We start from the raw sequence: 14,894 nt of genomic DNA on the forward strand, positions 1-14,894 counted from the left end.
GTCTGAATCATTCCCACGCCAGCAGCGACTCACGATACATTTTCCTTGAACACATGTACTTTTCAGAAGTCTCCACCTACTTCTGAAAGTTAATTACGATAAAGACTTTGACAGACAGCTGGTTACCTGAGAACCTTCATTTCCATCCTATGACTTCATTCTAAAAACACTCCGACTGAGTATTATCATAAGAGACAGCCCGATGGGTCGGCGAGACTCGAACTAAGATCGGATGTTGGCTCAGAGTTCGCGCTGCCATTTCTCTTATTTCCATAAGCAGAGACGGTGGTTGGGAGACCTAGTCACAACAGAGACAGCTGGAAATAAAGTCCGCCGGTCATTTTCTATAAACGTGTCGCCGGAGGATCGACTCCACTGACCTCCAACCACCACAATGGTCACCACGAGGCCCGCCGGACACACACACACACACACACACACACACACACACACACACACACACACACACACACACACACACACACACACCTCGCCCTCCCTGGTCCTTCCACCCGCCCGTCACACCCGGAGATGCCCGGCCCGTGCATGCGTGCAGGTTAGTGGGTCAACCAATCAAGGTCCATCCAGCGGAGCTGGATTACACAGGAACAGATGTTCCTCTGGCAGGAAAGTCTTGCCAGTGTTTACAGAAGAGAGGGCTCCACGAGGCTATAGGCTTTGAGAGGGATACGGCAGAGGAGAGCAAGGAATGGCCGGGAAGGGGGGGGGGGTGATGAAAGGATAGAAAGGAGAAAGGAGAGAGGGAAAAAAGAGGACAATCGCAGCAAGAGAGAACAAGAGGGAAGTCAGCCAAGAAGACACTGTGACAGAACTTCAGAGAGAGAGAACAAGAAGGAAGAAATGAAAGAAAGAAGAAAATATGTTGCTAATGAGAAACACTATGTTGTCATTCAAATTAAATAAAGAAGAAACAAAAAGTGAAGAAAGAGAAACATCTGATGTCGGACAAGCAAACAGACCTGACTTGCACACTAAACCAGTTGTGCACAGAGAGAGAGAGAGAGAGAGAGAGAGAGAGAGAGAGAGAGAGAGAGAGAGAAAAGAGAGAAAGAGAGAGAGAGGAAGGACTGGCAGTGTGCTCAACGCTCCGTCGCCTGCCGTGTTCAGACTTGTCTCAGTCTCGGCTGTAGGTGGCTATTTGTCTTTCGGGTTTCCCAACATCACTTTCCCACCGCCAGACACACACACACACACACCCCTTAGGCAATGAGTTCACTCCGAGCCCCAGCCCAGGAGCCACTCCTCACGATAAAGACCGAAAGACGCACTGCAGCTTTGGCAATCATTAACCTGCCAGCCAGCCGTGATAAAACCCTACCAAAGAAGAGGAAAACAAACCACTCAAACGGCAATCTGGTTAGGCAATCTTGCAATCTTATTAATCACAGTCACATCAAACAGGTTGGAGCCGCATTCTCTCTGACGGCCCATGTATTGCGGAAGAATCCGACCCACGATGCCTGCGTCATTTGCACGCACGCGGTGAGATCTGCGCCATGTGTTAGCGCCTGGGTCTGAGGAGCACAGAGTACCTGGAGGCAGACAGATCACTCGGACGAGAGAGAGCTCGAATGAACCCGAGGGTGCGTTCACGTGGTCTTGTTTCTATATGCGCAAATGCCACACACATTTACCCCTGACACACACACACACACACCTGTCGCTGTCACAGAGCCAACATCTCTCTCTCATACACACACACAAAACACAGGTGTGTTTAGCCTCATGGCTCTGGCCACACGTGGCAGCTTGCTCCTGGCTGCCGGCTGGACAGCTGGTGAGGGGGAGGTCACGTCTGTGAGATGAATTGGGTGCTAATAGGGATCAGAGGGGGGGGGGGCTTAGGAAGACTACCTGGCCACGGCTTAAATGCAGGCTGACATTACTGACCAACTGATCCAGTCTGCTGCGTCACTGGACAGGAGGGGGGGCACACAAACACAACGCAGCGCAAGCTAACTCACAGTCAATCACACACACACACACACACACACACTTTTCAGCAGTGTCCAAAAAACAGGTCACCGGTGCACTGCCCGCATGCATAGAAGTGGAGTGACTAGAGCATGCCTTTGGTTGACATTTTAAAATGAAGAAAAAAATCCCTAAAATCTCGCTCGTGCGCAAAAAAACAAACACCGTCCTCACTACAACTTTAAGTTTCATTTAACTTCCTCACATGGTCCATTAAGGATAAAATGGCCACACATCTATCAACATGTCTTGTGTGCCACTGACTCATGCCTTCTCCCTGTGATGGGCCAAGAGTCAATCAGAGAAAGTAGGGTAGCCGCTTCTGACTTGATCCAGCGAGGACAAAAACAAACAGAGTACAAACCCTAAAGCAATCAGGGCAGCCTCTGAGATTTTTCCATCAGCTTAGGGCAACTCTTTCTAGTGTCAACTCACTAATTTGTTTCACTAATTGCAACGTATGGACAGTGCTTTTAAGCCATACAATTGAGGTTCTCTCTCTCTCTCTCTCTCTCTCTCTCTCTCTCTATGTTGAGTGCATTGGTAGTAGACGAAAAGGATGTTAGTGAATAGGGAGGTAGTGGAATAGCTCTGGAAAGGCTACAGCTAACGTCCAACAGTCGGTCTCTCTCTCTCTCTCTCGCTCCCTGTCACCTGTATACACCTCTACAGCACACAGACAAACACACACAGAGTCTCCCTTGACCCCTTTCCTGTTGCACATCAGGAGGATTAGCGTAAGCAGAACTGAACACGAGCCAGTTCCCCCACTAGCCTGCATGCGACGCAACATCCAACAACATGCAACATGGTACTTAACATGTCAGATTACACCGGCACCAGGGCAAGACCATTCTAATCACAGCTCTTAAACCCCAGTTATAACACGGGCTCACATGACCAAACACCACCAAGAGTTAATGAAAGTTGAGTGATCAAATAAGAATCTTCTGGAGGTTCTACAGCCTCCACTACCGTAATTTCCCTACTGTTAGCCATGGCTTATACATTGATTTTTGCAAAATTTCAGCTATGAGGTTAATACAGGGGGTCAGTTAACATGGTGTTAATATGGTTTTGTTACTTTTAACTTGCATAAAACACTGTCCTTATACACAATGCGGCTTATATGCGGGAAATTACTGTACCCACAAGATAAAGGCTCGGTGTGAGCTTTTAACAATTTTTCAAGATAGCAATTTTATTTAAAATGGGACTATTCCAGTGTGAGACTATTCTCCACTGTGGAAAATCCACAAAGACTCATCAACCTCGCTGTCTGTGTTTGCCTGACTTCTTTGAGGACAACTTTTAGCAGTATTTACAGTAGAAACTCCTCTGAGCCATGTGTGAGTGGAGCACACAGCAATCCATGGAATGCACGCTGGCCTTCGGCAAGAGGAAAACGCTCACTCTTTCCAGCATTTCATTTCTCAACCTGCAACAAATGCTTCACAAATCATGCGCTGGAAGTCAATGAAACGGCTTCCGGGTCGCAATTGGCCCGGCCAAGAGGCTCCCAAGACACCGGAGAGGGGCATCAAGGCCAAAGTGTAGGGCAACGGCGGCCATGGCCTCATGGCCTTGGTATAATTCCCACCCTGACATCCAAGACGTGGCCAAAAAACCAACCATCTCTGGAACGTCCAAATTCATTGGGAGTTAATCTCTAGATGAATGAAAGTGTTGACAAGCAATAAAACCACGTTGACAAGAGACCAATTCACTTCACTTCAAACCCGCCTTGACTTTTACGATTTTCTCCCTCAACCTCCAGTGAACCTTTCAAACATGCACAAGTTCAGTTCATTCAAACAATTCTGCCTTCATATCCCCTAATGACAAAGGAGCTCCCCCAAACACACATTGCACAACAAATGATCCTCTTGCACGGTCAACAGCGTGAGGATCTGGAGCAGACTAGACGGGTGAGGTGCTATTAATACGACCCCGGCCGAAAGGCTCCACTGAACATGACACTCTGGCCTGCTGACCCCCGGGTCACTCTCTGGCCCTATGTGCCGCCAGCCACCAGAAGGGGTTAAAAGTTAAAGGGCCAAAAGCTAACATTCCTCTGCTAAATGTCCTGCGGCTAGCGCCTCTAGGCTCACCTACTAGTGCGCTGGGTTTCACCCTAAATACACACACACAGACACACACACACACACACACACACACACTTCTTCCCCCCTCCTGCTCCTGAAGTCCACATCAGACACAAGCGCTCCTTTCACACCCCAACGATGTGGCTCTTCCTATAACCTCCGCCCCTCACTTGTCAACCTTACTTTATTTATGTGTTTGTTTGCCAATGCTGGCTGGATGGGGCTTCGACAGGCCTCCCACCCACGGAGGCCCTGCTGCACATTCTCTCTCTCTCTCTCTCTCTGCGCCCCACCGCAGTCCACCGCTCAGGCATATTCCCCCTCTCTCTCTCTCTCTCTCTCTCTCTCTCTCTCTCTCTCTCTCTCTCTCTGTCTTTCTCCCCTTTCCCCCACATACCGCCCCCACACTTTTACAGGCCTGCTCCCCCTCGTCCCCCCCTCTACCCCTTCTCTTCACTGTATCTTTAATCTTACCCCTGTGCTCCCCCTCACTGTGCTTCAGTCTCGCTCCCCCACTCCATACTTCACCCTCTTCTCTCTTGCTCACTTGCTCTCTCTCCCTCTTTCCCTCTCTCTCTCCTTCTCTTTCTCTGAGAGTAGTGGCGAAGGCCAATGCAGGGGCAGGGGAGTGCTGGATAAAAGAGGGCCTGTGTTCCTTGCCCCGCACCCTGGCCAGACACCACAAGGCCTGGCTTTCTGCTGCAGCATGGTGTAGGAGGGGCCTGGGGCCCGTGGAGCCGTGCCACGGGGCAGTCAGCGCTGCCAGCACTGGGGCAGGCCCTACCTGGAGCCAGCCAAACCCTCCAGGCAGCTCACAGCACAGCACAGCAGAGCACAGCACAGCACAGCAGAGCACAGCACAGCACAGCAGAGCACAGCACAGCACAGCAGAGCACAGCACAGCACAGCAGAGCACAGCACAGCACAGCAGAGCACAGCACAGCACAGCAGAGCACAGCACAGCACAGCAGAGCACAGCAGGGTCTGGTCAGATACGTCCACGGAGAGAGAGCGTGAACAAGAGAATAGTTTCAATTTCAATTTCAATTTAATTTCACTTATAGAGCGCCAACACATTACACATGTTTCATGGCGCTTTACAGAGTGTTAAACATTCAGAATAGACAGAAAAACAAAAAGAAAAACAGGGGAGAAGGGAAAGAAGATGGTGAAAAGCAAGACAAAGAGAGAGAGAAGGAGAGAGAAAGAGAAAGAGAGCAAGAGCGAGACTATGTTTACCCCAGTGCTCTACAGGAGCTCAACTGTGACAAGCCTTCCAGGCTGACTCATCTGGGCAGGCCTTCAGGCTTTCTGCACAACACATGTTAAACAAACCTCCGCCCCCGCTGCAACATGGAGCTGGATGGCGCAAGGGCGCCGTGCGGACACACACGGCCAAAAATTGCACTAGGTGGTCCTCCTTCAGTGGCACTGCAGCCACCTTCTCCTCAGTGTCAAGCATCCATCGCCTGGTGGGGAGGGGGGGGTGAGCACGGAGTGAGCACGGAGTCTCACGTCACTCATCAAAAGAACACGCCAGCGTCTGGTCCGCTCGTGACGGTCGCCAGAGCAACGAGTCAATTAGTCCTGGCCGGTTCAGACAAAATACAGGTAATGGGCCGGGGACTGTGATCACTCACTGCCCAGATCTGGATGGTGCACGGCGCACGAGGAGGGAGGGTGGCAGGCAGTCAGTCAATCGTGCCCGAGCCAGAACAAGCCGAAAAACAACCAGCACTGCAATTTCTATCTATTTTCTGCTTCCATATTTAAGAGAGAACAAGACCGAGGTTAAATTACAAGTCGGTAAATGACAGAGGGAGCAGATTTATCATCGTGGTGTACGGGACCGTCGTCTTCCTCGTGGATTTGGATCCAAACTTCATCCATCAGCATTTCCTCTCAACTGCTTTCAATGTTTGTTAATACAGCTACAACGAGCCCGGGACATCCTGCCGATAATGGGGAATTTGAAAATGTCATCCTGTTTTGACACGACCAGTCTGCACACAGTGCAAAGCACACCAACACACTTTACAGAGCGTAAGTGTCAAAACAAAGGAGGCTTTCAGTGCATGGCCAAGGAGGACCATTTCTCACAGCACTGACAGAGGGGGAGAGAAAGAGAGAGGGAGAAGGAGAGAGAGAAGGATAGAGAAAAAGGAATAGGGAAGAAAGGGTGAGCAAGAGGAAGAGAAAAAAAGAGGAAGAAAAGATGGATAGAGTGAGAGATTCAGTCGCTCAGTGGGCCTCTATTTCCTTCAGAGTAAATTCACACTGGTGATCGGTGGCAGTAAACAGCTCTTCTCTCTCTCTCTCAGGGGAGGAGGAGGAGGGGGGGGGTGTTGGCCTTCAGCCCAAACTTGGCTGAGAGGTGTTCAGCTTCATTAAAGGATGGACATCCCCTTTCAAAATAACTTCCACTACAAACAGCCATTCACAATCTGGTTCACACACACACACAAGCAGTCCCACATGGGTACGAGTTTCTCTTTTTTTACCACCCTCTTTTCCTCCTCGTCTTTTTCTAGAATCCTCCTCCTCCCCACCCCTTCTCCCCCTCTCCCTTATCTTGTCTACCATCTCTTGCCCTTTCGCAGGCCAAAGTACTTCATCTTCATTGGGGGCAGTTATTTATTCTCCGCGGAGGAAACTCTGACAAGCCTTCCACTCCAAAGCATTCCTCCGAGATTCCGCAATCCGGCCGTTGGAAAGCTGCATTCGCGGCATTCCATGCAAATGCAAGACAGCTCAGCAGCCAGTGGGGCCTTTGTGTCAGCCCTCAGAGACAACATATGGGCCCATAAGATTATGAATAAGCGTCCGCCTCAGCACTGTCCTGCCTCCTCCTTCTCCTGCAGCATAACCGCCTTCTCCAATATTGTTATGGCTGCTGAGGGAGGATTTAGGTCACAGCATAGTCACCCCCCCCCACCCATGCCCAAATACACACTGCCCTCCCACCCTCCCCAACAGCACACAAATCCAACAGAGGTGTAATCAACAAATCCAATTCCGTCTACTACAGTGGAGAACAATGGGGCCCGGGCGTGTGAATTAGCAGCTCCAAGAGCCGCGGAGGGTAGTGGGGTGGAGTGGGGTGGAGGAGGTGGGGGGAGGTCGTAATTAGTTGCGACCGAAGCGGCCACACTTGGGCCGGCTCCCTGGCGGCGGATGCGGGGAGGAAGCGGGGGCCTGTCGTAGTGGCTGCCTCATCGCTTCCTATTAGCCTGGTGCGCGCTGGATCCAGCAGAAACACAGCCAGCTGAGCAGAGAGGAGAGCCAGCGCGAGAGCCAAGAGAGGGAGGAAGGAGGGAGGGGGGGACCCAGGGCCAAAGACTCCCCAACACCGGAGCTCACAGATCTGATATGGAGCCCAGCCAAACCAGCCCAGGTCCACCAGGCCTCCTGATGTCTTTAGCACTCATCTAGTGTACTGCTAGAGGACGATGGCATGGGCTGGGGTGGGCTGGGAGGCGGGCGAGGGCCGCTGCGGTTTGATCTCATTTCTACTGGGTCACAACACTGCGGCTGTTGCCGGCACAGATGTGGTGTCTATTAGTGGCACATCCACAGTGGTCTGGAGGAAATCTTGGGTTGTCATTAAGGGACGGAATCGCTTCGATACACTCAGCTGAGATTCAAGACATCATGCGGGCCACCATAATACGCATGATTGCATTCACTCATGCAGGAGATTAGATACCTGCACAGGCCTCAGTTTAAGACTGGCCCACGGGAGGTGGTGGGTCACGTCCCACTGACCACAGTCTGGATGCAAAAACAGCCTCAGCCACTCTCCAAAACACTTTACCATCCCATGGTCAACCTGATACCTTACAACACACACTGCCCCATAAATAGGCTTCTCCAAATATTTTACTAGGACAGACTGTGCCATAGATGCCCATCTTGTAAAGAGAGAGGGGGGCAATACTGTACAGTAGGAAACCAAGAAGGAATTGCAATAACAGAACAAATTTACCATAACACATTCAATTTGACATAAATTGAAGAACTGGGACATTGACAGCAACTAGATCTAATAAGTGACAACGTCTCTAACATGACCCTACCATGTACAAAGGAGAGACAACGAGCACAAAGAGAGCTCATCCAAACACACATAGAAAGTGAAGTTCCGTTTGTGTGAGCAAGTCATTGAGCAAGTAGAGAGAGTATGATGCTGTCTATATTGGCCACTACCATTGACACTACCACTTCCAATTTAAACCCCTGGAACCACCACCCTCACAAAACACACGCTGCCAACAGCACCGGTAGCCCATATTCAGGATATCAGCAAACCAGCGTGAACTCCAAAGGACTGATTACACGGTAGGGACAGAGGAAGAACACTCCCTCAGAACTAAATGAAAGGGACCTACCATGGGTTATAAATATCAGTGGCCAACACTGGTATGCACATTCCTGGAGAGACGGAGCTGGACCGTTCAACACAGCTGACCAACAATCACCCCCCTCACACCCCTACACCCACCCAACACACACAAGGGGTCATGACTAATACACAACAACAGTGAGTGCGTGTCCGGGTGCATGTGTCAGTGTGTATGAAGCGTGCCTACATCTTCATTTCTTTCCCTTTGTCTCAGATAGGACCGAGTAGATAGCACATGCCTCAAAGAAATCCAGAATCTGACCAGAATTCTAGGAAACATTTTTTCCACAGCTAAAAGATCAGAGAATAGTGTTATCTGTAAGTTAATACTGCTTTACACAACCACAAAGCTTACAAAACAGCTCTCATCCAATTGGGCCAGTGATGCTCGAATCACTTGCAGAGGGAAAATGACGACCGGCGTTAGGAAGAGAAAATTACAATGTAATTTCATGGGAAGGAGAAATTGCTATTATGATCGCATAAAAATAACAGTAAAAAGGACATGACTTCAAGGCCATAATACAATCATTTTTTTTTTGTGAATTTTGTTCTTTTTCTGCGGTCCTTTTTTTTTTAGGTCAATTGGGGATATTCCACACAGCTGTTGCCCTCCTAACCTGTGCATGCTTGTAAAGAAGTCTTGTGTGCCTTGCAAACAGATGTTGCCAACACAGCACTACACCACCATAGCAGAATACAAACAAACACTCTTGCATGCATGCAGACATACACACACACACATGCAGGCAGTGCACTCATGCCATCCTTGCTGCAGTTCAACCACGCCTTCAGTCTTCTAAGTCGTGCTGTTATTTTACAAAGCCATATACTGTAAGATTCTCAGCAATGGTCTTACTGGCCTCTTACAACAGAACTTCCTACATGACGCACAAGATCATGCATGCCTCGGCATATAAACTGTAGATTACACTACTAGCGTGTACCCTCTTGAGCTTGGGGGCTCCTAGCACTACTCTGCACTACTTATTTAGCATGGCTCCCTTAATGAAAACAAACTACCCCGCTGCATTGTAATAAAAATGAGCTCAAAGATGATCACTCCTCACGTTCCTCCCCCTGCATTGAGAGGAGAGAATGGATGCCTTTCATGCCCACTACAGCCCGATTTGCTGCTGGTCACGGGAAACTGTTAGCCCCCCTCACCCAACCCCACCCCTACCCTTCTCTTCCCTCTGTCAACAACCTCGACCCTCCTGTTTGCCACCAAAAGAATAGAATGCTGTTCATCTGCGGTTACCCAGATACCAAGAACCGGAGTACGAAACCCGCAGATAGAGGACAGAGGCTCTCTAAATATTTTGCCTTTCTGATCTAAGACAGAATGGTCAGAAGCAAACTGCTGTATTCTTTGGTGAGGCAAACTTAAGTCAAACAAAAAAAACTCATAGCAAAATACAGCACCATCTAGCAATAACCCAAATGACCGCTTAGAACATTTCCAGCAGCAGACGCTTTGATAAAGTGTGGGGTAGTAAATTGGTCCTTACGGATCACTGCAAAGTTCTCACAATACTCTGCAAACACTAATACAAGCCCAGCACACCACAGATGTTGGACTCATGGGTTTTATCTGAGACTTCCTCAATCATTCTTTTTTTGACTCTCAGCAGCAAGTCATCAATTCCCCAATCACTACCAACAACTCCGGCTCAGAGACTGGACAAAACCACAAGGGGTCCAGAGAGAAGCCCAGCTTCACGGGTGGGATTAAATATTGAGAAGGCAACATATTGTATGACTTCTTTTTGTGATGTTATCGCTATACTGTGACCAAATATCAATATTTTTACTGAAATATTCAATTAAAACACTGAAATGTATCCAGAAACACTTCTTGAATTAAAAACATTTGCAGATCTTAAGAGCGCACTAAGGTTAACATTTTGTACACTCTATAAAATCACTTGTGAAATGCAGTTAATAAATCCACAATTCCAATGTTTAGCCTTTTTCCTTCTTCTTCATTCATATAGATATCGTGATGCATTGTAGATTCATTGAATGTATCGATTATTGCTGAATAGTGATATCATTATCGCGGCCAACGTAACAGCATCGATGTGTGAGTTACTCTGTGATTTCCCAGCCCTACTCAACCCTGGCACGCCATGGACATGATGATGACGGCCTCCTCTCCACCGCAGCCCACTGGACACTGCCTGCTCATCAGCGGGGGCCCTCACGCTTCCAGAGTAACTCCAGGCCATGCCAGTAAGCGGTCTTAAAGAGGGACGGATTTGAAGGCCAAAGCCATGCTGCAGCTGTCACCGGGCCGAGCAGCACGCACACAGACAGTGGCCCCTGAGGACACCACAGCAGGAGGAGACGAGGCAGCCGCCGCAGCAGCCGCACAGGAGGAGAACGAGGAAGAGGAGCAGAAGGAGCCTGGTCCTCTGGAGAGATAAGATTTGTGATCTACAGTCTACGCTACAGATGGAAACTGGGGGTGGATAGTATACCAGATTTTGCAGGGATTTAAACAGGAGTAAAGCACACAGTATACACCTGACTCCTCAGTGCTCAAGGAGTGTCTCAAAATAACTTTGTTCCTTTGTTCAGTTTATAGTGAGCTACTGCATACTGCTTTTATCCACACTTGTTATGACTAAACAGGCCTGATTCCGGTCCCTTTGACATGTGCATACACATGTGCCATCAGGCACTACCCTACCTAGCAGTCTGCAGCACACACAGACCAGACAGGGTAAAGGTGCACTGACTCACCTCCAGGTCGTAGAACTCCTGGGCGTCGTCCAGTCCGAGCACGCGCAGCTGCAGCCCGCGGCTGTGAACTTTGCCCCCACTTCCCATGGCGGTGCTTAGGCTCTGGCCGGGCTCCAGGGTGCTGATGCCGGCGTTGAACTGGGCCCCCAACCTGGTACCGGGAGTCTGCAGGGTGCGGTAAGTGCCCTCGATCTCGCCCATCGCCGCTCACGCCTGAAGCAGCGCACCCTCGCGCAGATGCATGCACATAGAGCTGGAAGAGACAGACGGAGAGAGAACACTCGGAAATGATTTGGATTGCAAGGGGAGTTTAGGTTTTGATTTTTAACAAATAGTGTGTGTATGCACAACAGTAAATTCAGACACTGCCAATTCAGTTCATGCCTCTTCTACACAGCTCTAAGACAGATCATTTAACAAAAAACAAAGAATGAAGTTTAACATAGTGAGTGCACAGAGACATCTATGCCCAACAAACAACCACTGTGAATCTTTTAGCTGTTTACTTTGGCAAGCACATCCACATTTTAAGAGAGTTATCAAAGTACAGTACCAGGGAACTGAAGAGAACACACTGAAAAGCCAGTGTAAGCATGGCCAGTAACGATGCACTGAGGGGAGAAAGGCAGTCGTCCGCCCTCAACACAAACTCTGATTACCCTATCACACCTATCTTTTCATGCAGAGATCACAGCTAGCTACACAAAGACTTGCACAACATCAGCGGACATTTCCTCTCTCCTCTTTGCACTCCCACACTGAATGAGTCCATTCCAGTTCAAAGACTGGACTTCAGGTTCTGAGAGAGCATTAAAAAAAAAAAAAAACAGTACATCTGTACAACATTCCTGTAGGAGATCTCAACAATAGGAATGAAGAAGACAGCTTGCAAGGTCTGCATTTACATTTGTGAGCTAGAACTCAGGATGTATCCTATAACACTACAACCTGTGACAGCAATAATTAACAAGCAGGTAACATGTCAGGTCATGCCTAAGCACTGGTAATATATGTGTCCTTTGTGACTGCAAAAGACTAACACTAGTGCACATCCAGAATGACTTCCCTGTAATCATTGTTAGGATTAGAAAAGTACAAGCTCATCAGAACACTTTCCCTTTCCAGTTGGACACCATAAATAAATAGCCTAAACCTCGTTCTCCACATCAGACTTGGGGTCTGTGAAAACTACAGTACTGTTTGAGGACTTCTTATTTTTTTAGTTATCCACACAATCTGTACAAATATGGCCATTTAAAACACTAATTTATGCAACAGGCACCGCTTGCTTTGAGGCTCTTGGTCGTGTTCTATTCCAGATTTAATGATTTCCGTTGGTGCATTTTTGTGGCACACAGCTGGCACACATGAGCCCATCCCTGAAAGCCACTCTGAACACGTCAACAAGTAAGACTACCACACCATGCTCAAAGGGGTCGTGCCACTGCTGCAAGCAGAGCCAAGAGAGAAGAAAGTATATGGTGTGGCTATAGCATAACACGAGCCAACGGCACAATTTCACAGCTAGATTTATGAACGTAAATAGAAAGCATAGGCCTACTTTACGCATCACCTCAGATAGACAGTTGCAACCACTTTTGTTTTAGTTGCCACACTCATATGACGTGTGTGCTACAATAGGTTAAATCCAGTAGGCTACAGTAGACTAGTGATGCAACAGGTAGGCTAATTCGGTCGCTTTCAAATGCAGAATGCCAGAACAAGATCTGATTTATGTAGGACTATGTGGACTTGTTTTGCTGATTCGGTTAATGACACCATTCAGTTTGTCCACTCAAGTTATAAACAATCCCGAGGATCAGGCTCAATTAATTTGCCCATCCTAATCTTCTCAGACCCAACAGCACCCGTTTCCTAAACTCATGCGTAAAGAATCTGAGTTGGCACATTTTTAATTCCCAATGTAGTCCGTCAAAACGATCTGAAAACCGATTAACCAAATAGCAAAAAAGAGTTGTTTGTCAACGAGGACTGAACATTTCGAGCCCCTCGCATTCGCAATATCTCCAACCAGTTCAGCAGAGGAAAAACTAAATGCAGACTACACTCGATTTAATTTCGCATTGAAGGCTAGTAGCCCACGACCTACAAATAGACTATATTTTTAAAAATGTCAATAGGCCTATATGAAAAACTCTAACTACCACTTCGTATTGTCTGAAAGTAGCCTAGGTCCTTCTCTTTAGCCACTCAAGCCTTTTTCATTCCTACCCTAAACATATCGCAAGATTGAGCGAAAGGTTGAGTAAAACTGAACAAAGCAACCACGATGTAGGCCTATTTACGATTGAGAACTGGAGATTTAAAACACAGCCGCTACTTAAAAGTTACTGTAGCCAACAACAGAGCCGCCAACAGTTCCAACAAACATGCGTCTCTACATCCTAAAAAACAAAGAGCCCATCTGTGCTCACTGGCATTTCCATCGATTATCGACATCTTAAATTAGCAATACACAGGATATTAAAACACAATCATTCGTAATTAACTTATTAAAAGTAGGTCGTACCTTATGGTTTTCGTCTTGTACACTGTCTGGAACTCCTTCGGCAGTATATCCGACGGCCGTCGCAAGTACGAACCGCAGGGAAATCTGCTATCCCATTGGACACACACGCCAGACTTCATGCTCCTATTGGCTAATAGTTCATTGAAACATTTACTCACCATTGGGTAACAGAATTACCTGAGAATTACGTTGGGATTCATTGCCAGGTTTTGGGGTCAACAAACACCAAAGACCCCTTTAGTAGGCTATTTTATATTTTAAGTTTAAGTTAGGCCTATAGATAAATCTCATTCGCTTATAGGTTTATAATCTATCAAGTGGCCTTGCCTACAATCATAGGCTATGCAAATGAGTGTAAAAAGGTCTTTTCATACATCATTGTTAAACCATAAAATGCTTCATGTGATGCCATTAGTCAAGTATTTTAAGTGTAAATCCTGTGTATCTTAAATTAATAATGTAAAATTTAAAACACGTTTAGGTGCAGTAGCTCTCCCTCTCTCTCTCTCTCTCGTGTGTGTGTGTGTGTGTGTGTGTGTGTGTGTGTGTGTGTGTGTGTGTGTGTGTGTGTGTGTGTGTGTGTGTGTGTGTGTGTGTGTGGGAGGGTGCATGTGTGTCTGTGCGTGTCCCCTACAGCCTTGGGCAGCTCTCCCATGGGGAGTCTAACATCCCAGGCCACAGTAACAAAGGAGCAGTGTTCCGGTAAAGAGCCACACAACTGAGCACCAAATATAGACCCTCTGCAGACTCTGGGTGCCACTCAAGACAGGGATGAATTAACACAAAACAACAGTGTGAGGACTTAAGGTTAGCAGGTTGAGACACTTGCAGGGATTTGCAGGGTAAGATGAGGGAGTTTGGCTTGGCTGCAGCCTGGCCACTAAAAGGAACCATTCATGTTAAAATGTCATCCTTGATGGAAGCAACCAAATTCCACAGTTCAACAGAGGTCTAACTGAGAAGTTCCTTTTACCCCAGTATGCAATGTAAGTGAGACACACATGAGTTTGAACATTCACAATTCCATGATTTGTGTGATGTAAAGGCTTTTATGATTATATTATGAGTTAATAAACATTGCAATTTCATATTCACAGTATAATACTAGTCACAG

General features: G+C 47.7%; 1 protein-coding gene across 4 annotated transcripts in view; it reads right to left on the reverse strand.

Annotated features, from left to right (window-relative positions):
• Window positions 1–13,868, reverse strand: part of farp2 (FERM, RhoGEF and pleckstrin domain protein 2) — a 45,952-nt gene extending 32,084 nt beyond the window's left edge. For all 4 annotated transcript variants that reach the window (XM_062557101.1, XM_062557099.1, XM_062557100.1 and 1 more), the window contains exons 1-2: window positions 13,781–13,868; window positions 11,251–11,503 (exon numbers count right to left, since the gene is read on the reverse strand). In XM_062557101.1, coding sequence (XP_062413085.1) covers window positions 11,251–11,451 — 201 coding nt within the window. In that variant the 5' untranslated portion in view covers window positions 11,452–11,503; window positions 13,781–13,868. The remainder of the gene's footprint in view (window positions 1–11,250; window positions 11,504–13,780) is intronic.
• Window positions 13,869–14,894: the final 1,026 nt, after the last annotated feature.

The sequence above is a fragment of the Sardina pilchardus genome, chromosome 15, assembly GCF_963854185.1.
Source record: "Sardina pilchardus chromosome 15, fSarPil1.1, whole genome shotgun sequence".
Classification (NCBI taxonomy): domain Eukaryota; kingdom Metazoa; phylum Chordata; class Actinopteri; order Clupeiformes; family Clupeidae; genus Sardina; species Sardina pilchardus.